This window comes from Sorex araneus, chromosome 3 (genome assembly GCF_027595985.1).
Source record: "Sorex araneus isolate mSorAra2 chromosome 3, mSorAra2.pri, whole genome shotgun sequence".
Lineage (NCBI taxonomy): Eukaryota > Metazoa > Chordata > Mammalia > Eulipotyphla > Soricidae > Sorex > Sorex araneus.
The window spans coordinates 96,581,052-96,601,228 of record NC_073304.1 but is presented as its reverse complement, the minus strand read 5'-3'; the positions used below and the strand labels follow the sequence as shown (position 1 = coordinate 96,601,228).

Here is a 20,177-nt window from a genome sequence, read left to right as displayed (position 1 = left end):
CAGGAAATTCATATAGGGAATTACTGGCTTCTTGGTGTAGTTGTCAGAATCATACAAAAGGCAAAAGTATTTTTTAAAGCAGCAGCAAAAATCTCAGTCTCTTCTCTTCCTATGATTGGGAGTTAGGATGAGTGCCTACCAGCCCTCCCCACTCACCCATACAGGTGAACCACAGGAGCATAAGGCAGAGCAGGGAGCCCATGGGAGAGAAGTGTGACTCTTGCTGAGGACACTATTATCAGTGTATGTCTGCAGTTATGTACATAGACAGTTATATTTATATATATACATATATATAAAGAATATACAGTTATATATCTGATCAAGAGAAGAGAAAAAGAAAAGAAAAACACATTAACTTCTTGAAGTAAATTCAGAAAGAAGTGAAGAATCAAGGCTGGGGAGCTGGAAAGACAGTTCAAAGGGGTGAGCCCATGTACTGTACGCAGATGCCAAGATTCAATCCCCAACACCACAGTCTCCTGAGTACCACTAGAGTGACCTCAGAGCACAGAGCTGGGAGCAGTCCTGAGGACTCCCAGGTGTGGCCTCCAAAATGAAAAGGAATCAGGGCCAGGGAGAGAGCTCGACGAGCCGGTATGGACACCTTGCATGTAGGAGGCCCAGGATCAACCCCTGGCACAAGTCACCCCAAACACTGCCAGGAGAAACCAGCAACCCCAAGCAGAGTCATGGGTGTAGCAAAAAAACAAAAACAAAAAACCCCAAAAATTAAAAACCCACTAGTATAGAATTTTCCACCCTAACATTAAATATCAAAAAGACAAAAGCATCCATCTTTTTTTGGCTTAATAGTCTATTACCACCAGGGGTCTATTCACATTTATGCCATCAGCACAGTGCTTGTATCTGGATTCCCACACCAGCAGAGCCTCGGCTCTTCCCTATGCACTGTGTACAGACAGTTGAATGAATGGCAAAATCTGACACTTAACTATTCAAAAAATGTTCTCCATACACATCCCCCACAAATCCTTTGTAGGAAAAAAAGAAAGAAAAGAGGGCATTATTTAGGAATGTATTTCAGACCATGGAAAACAAAGAGCATAAAGCAGAGCCAGTCACACTGATGGTTAAGTCTAAGTTATTGCTGAGAGGCAGCTGGTCGAAGAGTAAGGCTACAGGCCCTATTCTCTGACCAGAGTGAAAAACAGTAAAATAGCCCAAAGCTATCCAAACATTTTTAAAAACGTGTTTCTAAAACTGACTTCACACCCGGTAATCCAAATCATGAGTACCCGAGACAGACTTGTTCAGGCGCACCATGAAATACAAATGATTGGGTTAACCATGCTCCAAAAAGCAAACCAACAGACCCAGATGGCAGTAAGCAGTCAAATGGATCTGTGACACATTTAAAGAATAGAGGAACTACAACAATGGGAAGAACTACAGTTATAATAGAATAAGCTTAACATCCAATGCTAAACTATATTATATATACAGAGAGAGACTAGAAATAACCCCTAATATGAAGCGCAAAAACAGGCAACAGGGCGGGAGCAACAGTATAGCAGGAAGGGCACTTGCCTTGCCATAGCTGACCCAGGTTTGATTTCCTGCACCCCATATGGTTCCCTGAGCCCTGCCCGAAGAGGTACCTGAGTGCAGAGCCAGGAGTAAAGCCCTGAGCACAAGTGTGGCCAAAATAAAAAATCAGAAAAACATTAAACTCTACTGTTGAGGGATACATAAATGGGTGCTAGAGTTAAAAAAAATAAATAAGGGAAGGTGAGCATGTAGGGCATAGTGATCTAGAAGGAGCTTGCACATGTTTCTGTAGTGTTAATCAATGTCCTAACACCTGCATAAGTAGTGGGAATCCCCAGGTATTTACTACAAATACTTGTTACACTAAACCCAGATGTGTATATTTTCAATACATATAGTATTTAAAACATTGTTGCAGCTTTATACAATAAAAATAGTACTTTAAAATGAAATCAAACTACTTAGAAACTATTTTACAAACTTATAAGCTATTTTAATAAGTTATGTCATGTTTTTGCACCCATACAATAAAGCCAAATAGCACCCAGAAGAAGAAGTATACTTCTACATATTTGTTTAAATAGCAACTTAGGGGCCTGAGAGAAAATACAGGGATTAAGGTACTTGCCTTCCATGCATAACCATGCAGACTCCAAGCACAATTGAGTATGGCCCAAACCCTCCCCCTCCTCCAAAATCAGACCAAAAAAAAATTTACAAATTACTAAACACACTGAACTGGAGCGATAGCACAGCAGGCAGGGCGTTTGCCTTGCACACGGCGGACCCGGGTTCAATTCCTCCATCCCTCTCAGGGAGCCTGGCAAGCTACGGAGAGTATCCCGCCCACAGGGCAGAGAATGGCAAGCTACCCTCGGTGTATTCGATATGCCGAATATATATCGAATTATTATTAGTAACAACAAGTCTCACAATAGAGAGATTACTGGTGCCTGCTTGAGCAAATTAATGAACAACGGACTACAGTGCTACTGAACTTGGCAATCTAATAAATGAGAAAAGCAAAATAAATTAAAACATTAGCAAAAAATCGAAAAGTTAGAATTGAAAGAGTAAGGCACCAACAGCCCTGGTCCAGAGACACAGCAACAAGTCCCAGAAGATACCACAGCGCTGGAGATCTCTCCAGGCCCTATACCGAGCCAATTTGGAATAAGTGTGCTCTCCCCACCTGCTCCAGATGGAATCCTGGTGACCAAGAGCTTCCACAAGCAAGGCCCAGGTATGCAGGCTCCAGGACTAAATCTCCAGGCCGCATGGCAGGCGAGGAACCAGGTGTCCCTCCCCGTCCACTTAGTGGCCAGACTGTCATGCCCACAATCTGCATCCCAGAGCCATCTTAGCACACGACAGCCATGGTCCAGAGACTCTACTGAATCCCAAAATGGATTAGTGCTCTACAGAGATGTCTCTGGAACCCAACCATTTACAATCTAGAATCCCAGAAGCATGCAGCCACTTTTGTGGCCATGCAAGCTCTCATGATATTCAAAATGAGCAATGGAAAATAAATTATTTAGCATCTGCCCCTGGCAAGTAGGCTTGAATGGTGGTGGGAAAAATCTGAGCAAAACCTAATGCCCAAAAGTGGAGTGTATTGGGGAAATTGTCTGCCATAGAGGCAGGATAAGGACTAGGAAGGGGGGGCGCAGCTGGAAATACTGGGGACATAGGTGGTGGAACATGTGCACTGGTAGAGATGGGTGTTCAATCATTATATGGATGAATCTTAAACATGAAAGCTTTGTAACTATCTCACGGTGATTCAATTAAAAAAAGAAAAGAATTAAAAGAGTAAAATAGATTCTAAAATAATCCTTTCAAAACAGTAACAGATTAATTTGACAAGTAACCATGAAAATAGCTTAAAAATGAAAAGGTCTAGTTTTTTGAGGACTAGCCACAATGTTTCCAAAAAGGCTGGACTAATTGGCTTTCCCACCAGCGATGAATGAGGGTCCCTTTCTCCTCCTATTCACGCCATCACTAGTTGTTGTTATTCATCTGAATGCATGCCAGTCTCTGTGGTGTGAGACGATATCTCATTTTTGTTTTGATTTTCATCTCCCTGATGATTAGTGATGTAGAGCATTTTTATGTGCCTTTTAACCATTCGGATTTCTTCTTTGAGAAAGTTTCTGTTCATTTCTTCTTGCCATTTTTTGATGGGGTTGACATTTTTTTTTTTTTTTTTTTTTTTTTTTGCTTTTTGGGTCACACCTGGCGATGCACAGGGGTTACTCCTGGCTCTGCACTCAGGAATTACCCCTGGCCGTGCTCAGGGGACCATATGGGATGCTGGGATTTGAACCCGGGTCGGCCGCGTGCAAGGCAAACGCCCTACCCGCTGTGCTATCTCTCCAGCCCCAGGGTTGACATTTTCTTCTTGGAAAGTTCTACCGGTCCCTTGTGTGTCTTTGATATTAACCCCTTATCAGATGGGTATTGGGTGAGTAAGTTTTCCATTCCATGGGCTATCTTTGTATTTTGGTCACTGTTTCTTTTTTCTTCCTTTTTTTTTTTTTTTTTTTGCTTTTTGGCTCATACCCAGCAATGCTCAGGGGTTACTCCTGGCTCTGCACTCAGGAATTACTCCTGGCGGTGCTTGGGACACCGGGGATCGAATCCAAGTCAGCCGAGTGTAAGGCAAATGCCCTACCTGCTGTACTATCGCTCCAGCCCCTAGTCATTGTTTCTTTTGAGGTGCAGAAGCTTTTTAGGAATATACCCTGAGCATCTAAAAGAACACAGCAGAAACACCACCTGCACTTCTATGCTCACTGCAGCACTATTCACAACAGCCAGTATACAGAAACAACCCAAGTGCCCAAGAACAGACAACTGGATAAAGAAACTATGGTACATCTACACAGCTGTTAGGAAAAAAATGAAGTAATGAAATTTGCCTATAAATAGATGGACACAGAGTATCATGCTGAATGAGTTAGAGGGACAAATATAGAATGACTCATTCATTTGTGATATATATATAAATAGCTTGAGACTAATATCCAAGACAAGGGAAAATAGGAGCCAAGAGAACTGGTCAATGGCTAGAAGTTAGTACAAGTGCGTGTGGGGTGGTTAAAATAGAGAACAGGTCAGTATGACAATAATAATTGGAAATAATCACTCTGGACAACTGAGTATTGAAAGTAGGTAAAGGCATATACATGATAACCTTTCAGTATCTGTACTGCAAGGGAAGAAGGGAGGGAGAGACAAAGAGACTGAAAAGGTGGGGAGAGAAAGGGAGGAAGAGAGAGGGAGATGGAGAGGATAGAAGAGAAGACAGCTGCCTGCCACAGAGGTGAGTTGGGAGTGGTGGGAGGGAAACTGGGGACATTGGTGCTGGGAAATGTACACTAGTGGAGGATGGATATTGGAACATTGTATGATTGAAACCCAATCAGGAACGGCTTTGTAATGCTCTCACAGTAATTCAATGAAAAAAACATGTTTTTTTAAAGAAAAGGACTATAAACACATCCAAAACATGAATCCTTTCCACATCTTACAATAGCTTTAAAATAACAGACAAAAGTCACTAAAACTGACTGAAGAAATGGAAATCTAAAATACTAAACAAATGACAGTAAAGAAATCCTGAAAATAGAACAGATGTTTATTAAAACAAAGTTTCTTACACTTGAAAGTTCTGAGATTTTTTAGACTAGATAATTCTTTGCTGTACTAAATATCCTAATACTGTTACAACCCTCTTGACCCACAAAAAAAGCAAACACTCTGGCCAGATGTGAGGATCAAAATATCTCGATTTTTCCAAAAGTCCTGTGAGAAACAAAACTACCCTCCCAGCAAAAGCTATTTAAACTGAGATCTTAGAAAAACATGCACAGCTTCCCAGATCATTTTAAAAACTGTATAATCCTCATATCAAAAATGACATAAAAAGCCTATAAAAGTTATAATCTCATTTAAAGTAAAAAAAACAAATTCCAAAAATACTGTGTTCTACCTCCTACCCCGTCACATAACATTGAATGTTTATTAAAAGTACACAAGGAAGGGCAGAGCAATAGAACAGCAGAGAGGACTCTTGCCTTGCCCGTGGCCTACCCAGCTTCCTATCCCCAGAATCCCATATGGTGCTCTGAGCCCTAGCAGTGACCCTTGAGCACAAAGCCAGGAGTAAGCCACAAGCACCACCTGGTGTGCCTTGTCACCACCCCCACCCCCCAAAAAAATAAACCCACCAAAATAAAATAGAAAAGTACACAGGATAATTCAGAATTAGTATGTTTCTTCATGTAATTCACCAGTTCTGCAATATAAAAAAGGTGAAAAAAAAAGGTGAAAAAAAAGCAGGTGCTAGAGGGTAGGAGGCGGGAAAGCAATAATGCTGTGGCAGAATTGTCTACCTTGCAAGCAGGAAGCCTGGGGTTCGATCCTGGGACTTTCCCATAGACAAAGTGACCCAGAAGGCATCTCTGGCACAACAAATTGGGTTATTTCCACTGCACCCAGCTGTGTGTTAGCACAATTGTGTAATTCTGGGAAACACAACTAAGTGTGAGAGCACCACAACTAGGTATGTGCAATCACTATCGTTCCAGCAACAAGAACAAAAGAGTTAAAAATGATATCAATAATATAAGCTAAACAAATAATTGAGGTAGTCTCTTCAGAAACAAAAACAAGTACAATTGGAGAGGGAGCTTGCCTTGCACATGGCCAACCCAGGTTCAATCCGTGGCACCCTGTATGGTCCCGTAAGTCCTGCTAGGCGTGATCGCTGAGGACAGAGGACTAAGCTCTGAGCACTGCCAGGCATGGCCCAAAGAAAAACAAAACAAGAGCCAGAGAAACCTTACAATGGGCTGGAGCACATGTTTTGCACATGAGACCTGGGTTGTATCTATCCCACCAGACGGATCCTCCTACCCACCCAGCTCCACCAACCAGGAGCAACCCAACAACACCGAGCCAGGAACAGACCCTCATCAACAACCAGGTATGCGGCCACCGCAACCCCAACCCCACACCCTGACATACACACACGAAAGGGGAAAAAGCCAGACCAGGGGCCAGAGTGGCAGTGCAGCAGGTAAGACATTTGCCTTGCATGTGGCTGACCTGGGTTCAATCCCTGACATTCCATATGGTGCCCAAACAATGCCAGAAGTAATTCCAGAGTTCAGAGCCAGGAGTACCCCCCGAGTATCACAGGGTATGCTCCTCAAAAAAAAAAAAAGCAAAACAAAAGACATCAGGGCCAGAGTGATAGTACAGCAAGGATTTTTGTTTTACATGCAGCCAACCTGGGTTTGATCCCCAGTATCTCATATGGTCCCCCAAGCACCTCCAAGAGACATTACTGAGTACAGAGCCAGGAGTAAGAGCCGAGCATCACCAGGGGTGGTCCCAAAATTTAAAAAGACCAAAAGAGAAAGACTTCTTAAAGAGAAAAACAGATTATTCAGAATATCAAAATAATTCCTTAAAGATACTTAAGAACAGAGGCTAAGGACCAGAGCAATAGTACACTGGGCAAAGCACTTGGCCTTGAATGTGGCCCACATAGATTAATTGATCACCAAAACCCTATATGGTCCCCAGAGCACCACCAGGAGTGATCCCTGAATACAGAGACAGGAGTAAGGTCTGAACACTGCTAGGTGTAGCAAATAATAATTTCAGGAGCCAGGGATGTGGCTCAGCAGTAGAGCACTTGCACTGCATGTGTGAGTCGGTGGGTCAACATCTCAAAACAATATAGTTCACCAAGGGCCTGAAGAGTTTAAAAGGGCTGAGCTGCCTGTCTTATATGGAGGTAACCCTAGGTCAGTCTCTGGCACAGGGTACCCAAGCACCACTGCAAGCCAGCCCTGACTGGCGCTAAAGGAGCCACCAAGCAGTACCAGGTGTAGCCTAACTCCTCTCCCCCAGAGAATATACTGTAGCTATAAAGAAAAGATAGAGTGCTATAAATAAAAACATGAAAAAAAGTTCTTGAAACTTAGGTTTCACCCTTAAAACCAACTCTTATTTGTTTATTCTGGTTTGCGGAACACAGTCCACAAAATACAGGAGCTACTCCTGGCTTCATGCTCTGAAGACCACGCTATGCTGCGAACTGCGCCCAGGCCTCCCCACATGCAAAGCATTCATTCCAGTCCTGTGTGTTATCTGCCCAGGACCCAGAACCACCTTTGGAGCCACACTTTTCAGTATCCATTCCCTTATGTGCTCCTCTCTAGAGTCAAACTGGGCTGACCCTATGACTCACTTTAATCAATGAATATGGTAAAAATAACCTCTACTTGTGCTCTCAGAAGCAAAATATGTATGTGTCCTTTTTCTGTTGGGAGCACCATTACATATTTTTCTTATCACTGTATTTATTCTTTACAATCATTCTAGTGGAGTCTCATGAAAGAAGAGTTGGGATAAATACTAATAGAGTCTGTATCAGTGATTTCACCCTTTCCATCCATGGACTAGCTCAGGGTGAAACCACCATTTGCTTCAACTTCCCTCCTGGAGAGTCACACAAAGACATCCCCCTTCATACAAGGAAGGAATGAGGCCATGGAGGGGCCAGACTTTGTAAGTGGAGAAATCATTCTCCAGTGAACATGCGATGAAGTCAGTGACCCAGTCCCAGCAATTACCTGTCCCACTCACAAAGACCAGCAGAAATTTGTTCAGCAAAGCCAATCAACCCTCACAAGTCATGAGACAGCCTGAACAAACTAAAATTCTAACTGTCCAAATTTCAAAAAGTCACAAGAAAAACCTTCCTGAATCAGAAATTAAAAGACAGGAGCTGGAGAGATAGCACAGCGGGTAGGGCGTTTGCCTTGCACGCGGCCGACCCGGGTTCAAATCCCAGCATCCCATATGGTCCCCTGAGCACTGCCAGGAGTAATTCCTGAGTGCAGAGCCAGGAGGAGTAACCCCTGTGCATCGCCAGGTGTGACCCCCCCCCAAAAAAAAGGCAAGAAATTAAAAGACAAAAATTAGAGTAAGTTCCTGAGATTGCTGGGTGTGGCCCCCCAAAAAACAAAGACAAAACTCAGAATAAAGAGACTAGAGAGATAAAGTGATAAAGATTCACACAAAAAAGGACTAACACCCCATTAGAAGCCATTTCAGGCCCCAGTTCCCAAACCAAGAAGAAAAGTAGCCTCTTCCTCAAGTCCCTTTGCCACCCTCTGCAGGCCATGTCTACCAAGGAAAAGGAATCATATCATTTTCTGCTATTCAGAACCCGCACTCTTTCAACCCCTTTCCTGATACAAATAAGGGTGATGCTGGTGAAGGGATGGGTTATCGAACTTTGTATGGGGGAAACATGAGCACAAAGATGTATGGATCTGTAACTGTACCCTCACGATGACTTTCTAATTAAAAATAAACTAATAAAAAAATAAATAAATAAAACATGTTTAATATAAAAAAAATAAGGGTGATGATTTGCTTCCTGCTGGCACTGAGGATTATATCTACATAAGAAAATTCAATTGAGAAAAGGCAGGAAGACCTCTTACCACAGTCAAGGGATTGCTGATGATTATGATTTTAAAAAAAAAAGCTAGTGAAGGCACTCAAGAAGAAATCTGTCTGCGATGGTACTATGACTAAGAATCCAGAATCTGGAGAAGTCATTCAACTACAGGGCAATCAGCGCATGAACATATGCTAAGGATGACCAGCTGAAGATTCACAGGTTCAAAGCACTTTTGGCTCTCTAAAACTTAAGTGTGGATTTCCTTGCAATGAGTAGAGTTTCCCCTCTCTCCCTTGTCACATAGTTCAAAAACCTCACAGCTTGCAAAATGTAACCATTTGGGGTCTGCTTTTAACTAGGAATAATATATGCAATAAACTGAAAAGTTTATGCAATAAACTGAAAAGAGCTTCCCCTCCTCCACAGAAAGTCATTCCAAAATGAATTACTCACAGGGAACAGGGGAAAAAAAAGGAAAACACAAAGATTGAAGAGTCTAAGTTTGAAATGGCCCATCCATGGTGAACTCCAGCAATAATTAAGGTGGGGGGGAAGACAACTAAGTACGCTATTGTGACATTTCAAAACACCAAAAAAGGAGTTGGAGAGATAGTAAAGGGGTTGTTACCTCCATCCCATCAATCCCAGTTTCCAATTTCCAGTACCACATATGGTCCCCAGAACCCACCACAGGTCACACCTGAGCACTGAATCAAGAGTAGTCCCAAAGAATGAGGGAGTGACTCCAGAACAAAACCCACAAGAGATCCACTCAGGAGCATCCTACAAGTCACCACAAGGGTAAGACTCAGGATGGGATCAGGCTTTAGCAACACCACAGTAATCTTTGAAATTCTGAATAAAAATTATTTTTAACTTATAATTTTATCTTCACAATATCAAGTGGGAAAGCAGAATATAATAGCAGTTGGCCAGAGAGACAGTATGGGGATAAGGTGCTTGTATTGCATGCAGCCAACCCTGGTTCAATCCCCTGCTCTGTATATGGTCCCAAGCACTGACTAAGGGTCACTTCTGAGCACAAAGTCAGGAACCGCCCCACTGAAGATCAAACACCAGGTCTGGTCACCAAAACAAAATAGAACAACAGTTAACACTTATTGGATACTGATTATGAGCCATGCTCTATCAACCCTTACAGTAAACATATACTATTCCTATCTCTCCCACTGGGCAAATAGGAAACTGATATATATGGCAATTAAGCAATCAGAGCAGATTCACACAAGTTATTGAGCAAAAGAATTAGGCTTCAAACCTATGGTGGTCTGGCCTAGTTTCTTAGAGGTTTAGTCTCAAGAGCATGCGCTGCTCCTCCAGACTTCCTCTGGATTCAATGGGAGGGTGCACTCGGACAAGGTGAGAAAGAAAAAGCCAAGAAAGATGCCTTCACATCATCAGAAAACAATTACCTCTAGTAGGAGATGAGAAAGATTTCTAGAAGATAGTTCACAGTGGTGAGGGCTGGCCACCCCTCCCCCACTCGCATGATTGGCCTTCCTCCTTAGGGACAGGTCTCAGAGCACACAGGTGCACAGAACATGAACACACAAGGCTCAGTGATTAGAAGGGGAAGACTGTCCTTCCCAGAGCAGAAGTCAAATCCATCTGGTTTCATATCCCACTGCTTCCTTACTCTGTGCCATGGGATAGGAGGGTCCCCTACTGAAATGGAAATCATGTCTGAGCCTCATAACTTAAAGTAGGACAGGACTACAGAGATAGTAGAGGGATAAGGCGTTTTTCTTACATGCTGTCCAGCCCAGTTAACCTTCAATATCAATTGGGGTCATTGCTGAGCAGAGCTAGCAAGACCCCCAGAGCACTGCCAGGGTGCAGTCCCAAAATGCCCCTCCCTCCCCCAGGAAAAGCCCTAGATGGGACCATCTACTTTACTGGTTCAGTGAAGTGCACACACAGTGACCATCACAGGAGCAGCACTGGGCTGGTACGATACCTCCCTGCCATCATTCAGCCCTAGGGGGCAAGTTCTCCAGAAGCCCCCGATTTTAACCTCCCGGCCAGCTTCTGCTGTGCCCTGATGAACCACACAGCTGCAGCAGAGACCAAGGGTTCAGCTCAAAACCTAAGTTAATTCAATGACTACACTGAAAATTTATCAAAGGACTTACAGATAAACTGAACAGATGTCTGAGATGTGCTTCCAGGTAATCAAAGCAGGAGTAGGAGTAAATACGAATAACAATGGATTCCCTGGTTGATAATTATTGTAATTAAGCAGCAGCAAATGGAAGTTTATTATACTGTTTTCTCTATTTTTTAGACATCTGAAACTTTTTACAAGTGGGAGAGATGACAAAATATACTGGTTACAGAGCACATGAAAACATAATATGGAACACTATGGCAGGGAGGGCAGTGCTGCTGTATAGTACCATCCCAGAGAACAAGCCACCAAGACTGGCAAATCCAACAACTCCAGCAGAGAGGAGGCAATCTCACAGGAAAGTTAGGAAAGGGATCAAACCTAACATTTTAAAACTAAGTATTATCATAATGAAGACAATTACAAAACAAAAGCTATTTGTAATAGAAAAATACACTACAAAATCCTAATGCTAGTAATTATTCATGACAAAATATAAGGGTTTCAGAATGGGAGTGGGTAAGTGGGTGGGTAAACTGCTAACTCCTATTAAAATACAAGTCAGTAAGCTTTGCCTCAAAAGAGAAATCCAGAAGAGAGATGGTGTGAGCTAGTGAGTATCTCTACTACTCAGGAGATTAACATTTGGGTTAGGCCTGATAACTGGATGTGCTAAAGATGACATTCTAGGTGAAGGTAAAGGGGGAAGACATAAGGAACTGGGATCAGAGACCTCTGAGCCCTGCCAGTGTGATTCCCAAGTGCAGAGTCAGGAATAACCCCTGAACATTGCCAGGTGTGGCACAAAAAAGGAACTAGGATGGAGGAATAATACAGCAGGTAGGGCACTTGTCTTGCATGCAGTCTACTTGGGGTTCGATCCCCAGCATCCCATATGGTTTCCCGAGCACTGTCAGGAGTAACTCCTGAGTGCGGGCCAGAAGTAACCCCTGAGCATTGCCAGGTGTGGCCCAAAAACAAACAAAATGATGGCAAGGAACAGTGAAAGAAACCAGGAAATTTAACAGTAACAAAAATGTGGTGCTGGAGGAAGAGCGATTTGCTCCTAATCAGGGAATAACAAGATCATTTTAGAACCTAAAACAAAATAAAGCAATTCACACAAAAAAAACAAAATTTCTAAATAAGCTGTATAATGAGGAGGAAAATCCACCCAATTTAAATTTTGTTTGAGACCATTCATTATAGCTCTTGAATACTAGAGAATTTTTACTTTACCTGACCCGTGGGCAGTGGTTGATCTAGCATCTCAACATCCAGGTGCTTAGGAAGGTTATATAATCTGCAGAGTTCACATATCAACCACTTCAATTGCTGACGAAGCTACAAAACACATTCAGTAAATAAGCATCGTTATAGAGCCCTTAGAAGACATGAATAATGGTACAACTAACTACTGTTAACCAATCAGTAGGAAATGAGAAAGGTGATTACCACTCTCAATTGCAGCCTACAGGTAAAATATTTGACTTCAAAAGTTACTTTTAGGAAATGCTAGTTTAACAGTTACTTCGGCTTGAGAACAAACTCTACAACCAATGCCTAGCAGAATAACAAAAAGGAAGGGGAGGGGAGCTCCAGACATTGTTCAATTCTGTCCCTAAATTTTTTTCAGAGGAACTTATAACTTCAAAGTGCATTAATGAGGTCATCAAAAAAAAAGAGCAGTATTGTTACATGGGTTATAAAATTATGTATTTCTGTCAGTCTCATCTGAAAGAGAGAGGCAGGGGCTGGAGCAATAGTACAGCGGGTAGGAAGTTTGCCTTGCACTCGGCCGCATCCGGGTTCGATTCCCAGCATCCTATATGGTCCCCCAAGCACCACCAGAAGTAATTCCTGAGTGCAAAGCCAGGAGTAACCCCTGTGCATTGCCAGTGTGACCCAAAAAGCAAACTTGTCTTGCAGTCTTAGAATCTAGATGAGCTTGGATACAGCACCTCATTCCCTGAATTTCAGTCTCCTCATCTGTACGGTGAGGAAGTTTAAAACATTAAGATGGTAACTATTAAATGAAATTTTCTGTGCAAACACTCAGCAAGAAGCTCTTAAATTTGTTTATCTACAAAAAATAATACACCAGAAAAACTATAAATAGAACTTTTAAGTTTCCATTTTTCAATGCAGATTATTTTGCAAGTATATTTACTTAAGCAACATACATTGGGTGCACAAAGATGTTGTAAAAACTCATGAATGGGTAAGTTAAGCCATTATGCCTGAAGAAGTATGGTCAATACTCAGCAAACATGCTTGAAACTAGTAAGGCAACTTCTCTTGGTCAGGAACAATTTCCCAGGTCTTAGTAAAGAAAGTGAAAAACAGTTTATAAAGAACAAGAAAACAGACAGAAAAAGGCAAAGCAAAAAACAAATAGCATTCCCAACCTAGACAAAGAAGTAGAGATGAGGAAAACTGAGCAGTAAATTAGAATATGAAAGATCCTTAAGATGAAAAGAAGCAAGTCCCCACCATGGTTTGTTACCCATCCAATAAGATCTGTTTGTACTCTGCATGTAGCGATGGGGCAGGATGTGCTAGGCAGACCCAGAATCTCCAGCCCTGCCAAGGAAGAGCAGCAGAAATGCTATGGGAGAGGCAGGAATGTAGTGAGTCGTACCAAACAAGAAAAACAAGGTGGCATATCTTACAAATATTTATATTTTACCCTCCAACACCCCCAAAAGTGTTTGAGGTATAAGAGGAAGAAAGTATACTCAAAGGGGAAAATGTGAAAAATAACTAAAAGGTAGTGCAAAGTCTCAGAAATTAATAGATGGCTTGGGATGGGGAGATGTCAGAAATACAAGCATTTAAAAATATATATAAGAGATCACAGGTTAGCATGGGTGATAAACTGCATTATTTTACTTTGTCCCATTCACAATCACAAATAGAATTGAGAAATATGATGAGTGTGGATAGAATGTTGAGTGGAGGGCTAGGAGGCAGAGGAGTATAAATTCAGATGTAATCATTTTGAACATTGAGCCCACATCCAAGTAAATTCCCTAATCCATATAATATAAAATCAAATACATAGGCTTAAATCTCAAAACATAATCTTAATTAGAAAGCCCTAAAGTATAGCCAGGAATAAGCAGAAGGAGCCTACCCAAAGAAAGCAGAGGAGGAGATAAAAAGAAGCAAACCAATGATTAAGACTAAGGAAGGGTACTAAGAATAAGGAGGTTTTGGTCGCTTTGGTGATGGTGACATGTGTCAATAAACACCATTATGAACCAATTGATTTTTTTTTTTTTTTGCTTTTGGGTCACACCTGGCGATGCACAGTGGTTACTCCTGGCTCTGCACTCAGGAATTACTCCTGGTGGTGCTCAGGGGACCATATGGGATGCTGGGATTCGAACCCGGGTCGGCCGCGTGCAAGGCAAACGCCCTACCGGCTGTGCTATCGCTCCAACCCAAACCAATTGATTTAAATACAATAAATTTTTTAAAAACAATAGGAGAGGGCCAGAGAAAGAGTACAGAGGTTAAGACTCTTGTCTTGCACATGGCCAGCCCTATCCCTGGTTTGTTACCCAGCACCAACAGGAGTGACTCCTGAGAACAGAGCCAGGTGTAAGTCCTGAGCACTGCCAGGTGTGGCCAAAAGTACAGAACAAAACAATACACACACATAAAAATTAGAGACAGCATGCTGATGGAAGTCCTCAGATTATTCATCCCAGAGGAAAGGAACATGCAGGCATGTAAGCGAATTAAAAAATAAAATAATTCAGGGGCCAGAGATACGATAGTACAGGGATTAAGGGAGATGCCTTGTATGCAGCTGACCTTGGTTCGATTCCTGGTACTGTTTCCCTCAGCATCACCAGGTACAGTACTGGAGGCCCCAGAACACTGGGATGCTGTGGTTTCCCAGGCAGCATCACATCCCTTAGTCTTCCTATTGAACTCCCAGTCTAGTTCATTGGGCAGGGCCCCTGGATCATTGGGCACTGCTGGTGAGTCACCTGTTCCCTTTACCCCAAAACACTCCTCTGTTCTACAGTTAACAGTTTCCTATACCTTGTAAGGCCGGCTACATTGTTTAGCCCCAACATTAAATTCTACTATACAGGCAGGGGGTGGGGGTGATGGGAGGGAACCTGGGGACACTGGGAAATAAATAAATTCTACTATAAAACTATACATAATATGGGACCAAAGGGATAGTACAACGGGTAGGGTTGCATGCAGCCAATCAGGGTACAATCCTTGGTATCCCATATGGTCCTCTGAGCACCGCCCAAAATAATTCCTGAGTGCAGAGTCAAGAGTAACCAAAATAAATAAATATTATGGGATGGGTAAGCTTCTTCTAGTTACCTTTTCTCCAGCTTCATTATTTTCACATTAGTTACTCTTCTAAACAAATTTAAAGACATTTTGTCAAGTTGTAAAACCAAATCTGGGAACCAGGAACATGGATTAGTGGCAAAATTCCCCACATACACGAGACCTGAGTTTGAGCGCCAAGTACCAAAATATAAAGTAGTTTGAGATTTCACTGGAATTACATTCCATTTATAGATTAACATAAAGCTAAGGTCAGAGCTGATTTACTTACAATGAAGAGTCTTCATACCTAGATCTTAATGTAAGTCCTATACACCTAAGTTTGTCTCTAGGTATTGAAATTTTGTCACTACTATAAATTATACTTCCCCACTATAATTTCTAATCAACATAGCTACTTGGGAAAACTGATTTTTACAATAGAGCTTTAAAATAGTCATCTAAAAAATTGTTCTTTTCGAGGGCACGAGAGTATAGGACGGCAAACTTGCCTTGATGCAGACACCTGGGCTTTGTTTAATACCCAGCACCACGAATGGTCCCAAGCACCACAAGGAGTTAAGTCTCAAGCACCAGGAGGTGTAGCTCAAAGTACAATTTTTTTTATGTCTTTCAGTTGATGGCTTTGTATTATTTTGGTAAATATTGTCTCTGGCAAATAATTATTAATATTTTCTCATGGAAAAATACAATGACAAAGCTAATCCTTAAAAAAATATAGGTTGTAAGAGATAAATTATCACAAATTGACTTATTGATCTGAGTTTTGGTAATTTACTTCGTAATTTTATATAACAATATGAAGTATTGTTTTTGCTATGTTGATTAGAAATCTAGTTGTGCCTGTGGTGGGTGGGAAACCGGGCACATCAGTGGAGAGAAGATCACACTGGTGGTGGAATTGGTATTGGAACATTGACTGCCTGAAACACCTGTATTCTGAACAACTTGGTAAACCAGTGTTATAATTAAAAATTTAAAAAGATGTAGGGCCAGAGAAACAATACAGGATTAAGATGCATGCCTTGCTTGTGGCTAACCCATTTCAATCCCTGGCACCTTCACGGTTTCCTAAGAATTGCTGTGTGCCACACTAGAATAGTAATCCAGGTAATCCCCAACACCACAGGGCCTGAAAAACATCACATTCTTGAATCCTTGCATTGAACCACCTGCCCAGTGAACCAAGAAAAACCAAGAGCGAATCCCAGGTCCCGAGCATCCTTAATGAAGCATAAAATTTCTCAAAATAAAAAAAATTTTTTTCGATCGCCACCGAGATGTGATCCCGGGGGCCACACGTGTGCAGCCTCTCCACAGCTGCACGAGTACGACTCCAGAGGCCAGCTAAACTACTTTTGGTACAAGCAGCTCCTTGCAGAATGTCTCCAGACTAAAAACTAAGCCGGGGATCCATGCCTGCCCAGGAGGGTAAAGGTATTTCTCTCTCTCGCCTTTTTCCTTGCCAGGGGTGAAGGGCGTGGTGACCACCATATTATGACGACCACAGATGAGAGTTACAAGCTTGCAATGATCCAATATCTGGAAGAAATTTCCCTGGACTTAGTTGCTAAAATACAGAAATCCAAAACCTCATATCTCTTCACAACAGATCTGACTCTAGTGGGGAACTCCTAACAATAATAGTGAGGTTTTTGTTGAAATATTGAATGTAACCAAAGTAAAGAGATAGTAAAGTGAAATTTATCAGTTGGGGGGTAAGGGGGGTTGCAGGGTGGGAGGTATACTGGGTTTCTTGGGGGTTTTTTTGGGTTTTTTTTTTTTTGGTGGTGGAATATGGCCACTGGTGAAGGGATGGTTGTTTCAACATTGTATAACTGAAACTTAAACCTGAAAGCATTGTAATTTTCCACATGGTGATTCAATAAAATTTTTAAAATTTAAAAAAAAATTTTTTGGGCTTTTTGGGTCACACCCAGCAATGCTCAGGGACTACTTCTGGTTCTGCTCTCAGGAATTACTCCTGGTGGTGCTTGGGAGACTATATGGGATGCTGGGGATCGAACTTGGGTCAACCACATGCAAGGCAAACACCCTACCTGCTGTACTATTGCTCCGGCCCTAAAAATAAAAATTTTTAAAGATATAATAAAACTCTGCCGCCAAGATGTGATCCTGGGGGCCGCACGTGTGTGCGGCCTCTCCGCAGCTGCACAAGCGTGACTCCAGATGCCAGCTAAATTTTTCGGCATGGGCAGCTCCTCGCAGAATGTCTCTAGACTGAGAACTAAGCCGAGGCCCCATGCCCGCCCAGGAGGGGAAAGGTATTTCTCTCTCGCCTCTTCCTTGCTGGGGGTGAAGGGTGTGGTGACCGCCATATTATGACGACCACAGATGAGAGTTACGAGCTTGCAATGATCCAATATCTGGAAGAAATCTCCTTGGACTTAGTTGCTAAAGTACAGAAATCCAAAACCTCATATCTCTTCACAACAGGTCTGACTCTAGTGGGGTACTCCTAACAATAATAGTGAGGTTTGTGTTGAAATATTGAATATAACCAAAGTAAATAGAAAGTAAAGTGAAATTTATCAGTTACAAGTGGGGGGGCGCGGGATGGGAGGTGTACTGTGTTGTTGTTTTTTTTGGTGGTGGGATATGGGCACTGGTGAAGGGATGGTTGTTTCAGCATTGTATGACTGAGACTTAAGCCTGAAAGCATTGTAATTTTCCACATGGTGATTCAATAAAATAAAATCATTTATTTTTCTTTTTTTTCTTTAAAAAAAAAGAAAAAAATTTTAAAAAGACATTGTAAAAGGCAAAAAAAAAGATATAATAAAACTACATAAGATATGGTCTCAACTTTTTTTTTTAAGATTTTTTTATTGAATCACTGTGAGATACACCTTTACAAAGCTATTCATGATTAGGTTTCAGTCATACAATATTCCAACACCCATCCCTACATCAGCGTACATTTCCCAGCACCAGTGTTCCCAGTTTCCCTCCCATCACCACCACCCCCAACCTGCCTCCTATGGTAGGCACTTTTCTTCTCTCCTCTCTCTTCCCCCTTCCCACCTCTCTCCCCCTCCCCTTTTTTGGCATTGTGGTTTGCCATACAGATACTGAAAGGTTATCATGTATATCCCTTTACCTACTTTTAACTCTCAGTTCCTGTCCAGCATGATCATTTCCAGCTATTACTGTCATACTGCTCCCTTCTCTATCTTACACAGTCCCATACACACTTGTGATAAGATTCCAACCACTGACCAGTCCTCCTAGCCCGTCTTCCCTGACCTTGGATATTAGTCTTCTACTATATATTTTTTATATACCACAAATAGAATGCAATCATTCTATACCTGCTCTCCTGACTCATTTCACTCAGCATTGATATTCTCCATTTCTATCCATTTATAGGACAAATGAAGTCATGAAATTTGCCTAACAGCTGAATAGTATTCCATTGTGTAGATGTGCCATCGTTTCTTTATCCAATTTCACTGTTCTAGGGCACAGGACAGAAAAAAGTGCTAGGAGTGATCCCTGAGTACAGAGCCACATGCAAGGCAAACATCCTAACCAAGTACTATTCACTCTAGCCTCCCTTTTTTGATTTTCCACTATGCTAGTGGCTCCTACCAAAATGAATTGGTTTAACAGTTAGAATTCATGAAGAAGAGACCATCAAATTCCTGATCTAAATTAAGACTATACCTATGATGAAAGGAATCTGAAGGATTTAGTCAAGCTTTTATATTATACTGACCCTTAATACATAAGTTCTATAGATAATGTTCACGAGAAAGCAAAATATAGCTTGGCTTATTTACTTACCGAATTGTTGTTCTTTGTATCTTCTAGTCGCTCCAGTACTGTTGCCAGATTGGGGTCATCACAATCCACAAACCATATTGGTGAAGAAGATGGGTATGATTCCTGTGTTAAAAAAGAACCCCGTGAACATTTACATATGGGCCAATCCAGATATGTAATTAATCCATACCACTCACTGATAAAATAACCACAAACTTAAGTAAAATGCATTGTAGGGGGGAAAAAATTAATATAGCTGTGTATTCATGTTCAGGAATAGAACTATTCTAAACAGTGATACCTTGGACCTTCAGAATACAAGGCATGTCACTCTATCACTTGAACCAAGTCCCCTGAGCCAAGTCAGGAGTGATTCTTGAGTGTAGAGCCAGGAGTAAGCCCTGAGTACCAGCACCAGGTGTGGCCCCAAAGCCAAAAGAATTAAAATTTTAAAAAAATAATCAAGGGCAGGTTTAATTTTTACTGTTTTATCTTTTAATAAAGTTACATTTCTAATCTTTATTGCAATGCCAAACAGATAGCTCCACAGGCTGAGTGCAAGCTTTGCAAGCTGAGGCCCAAATTCGATCCCCAACACCACAGGAACCAAACCACAGAGCACTGCTTTGTTGGCCCCAAAACAAAACAAAAATGTTATAGAATGAGAAGGAATACATATCTATGCACATGCTTTTAATCCTTAAATATTCTAAAGATGGGGAACTGGAGCAATAAGTACAGCGAGTTCCCATGTTGCATGGGAACAGCCTGGGTTCAATCCTTGGCATCCCACAAGGTCCCTCGAGCACTGCCAGAAGTAATTCCTGAGAGCAGAGTCAGGAACAACCCCTGAGCATTACTGGGTGTGGCCCAAAAACAAAGAACAAAACAAAACCAAAACGCTAAAGATGATTCTTAAAACCTTATTCA

At 41.8% G+C, this 20,177-nt stretch overlaps 1 protein-coding gene across 2 annotated transcripts in view; it reads right to left on the bottom strand.

Annotated features, from left to right (window-relative positions):
* Positions 1 to 20,177, bottom strand: part of UBE2Q2 (ubiquitin conjugating enzyme E2 Q2) — a 60,052-nt gene that overhangs the window by 26,911 nt on the left and 12,964 nt on the right. Inside the window, exons 2-3 of one of the 2 annotated variants that reach the window (XM_055133329.1) lie at positions 19,269 to 19,370; positions 12,375 to 12,479 (exon numbers count right to left, since the gene is read on the bottom strand). In XM_055133329.1, the coding sequence (XP_054989304.1) occupies positions 12,375 to 12,479; positions 19,269 to 19,370 (207 nt within the window). The remainder of the gene's footprint in view (positions 1 to 12,374; positions 12,480 to 19,268; positions 19,371 to 20,177) is intronic. The other variant, XM_055133330.1, reaches the window with a different exon arrangement.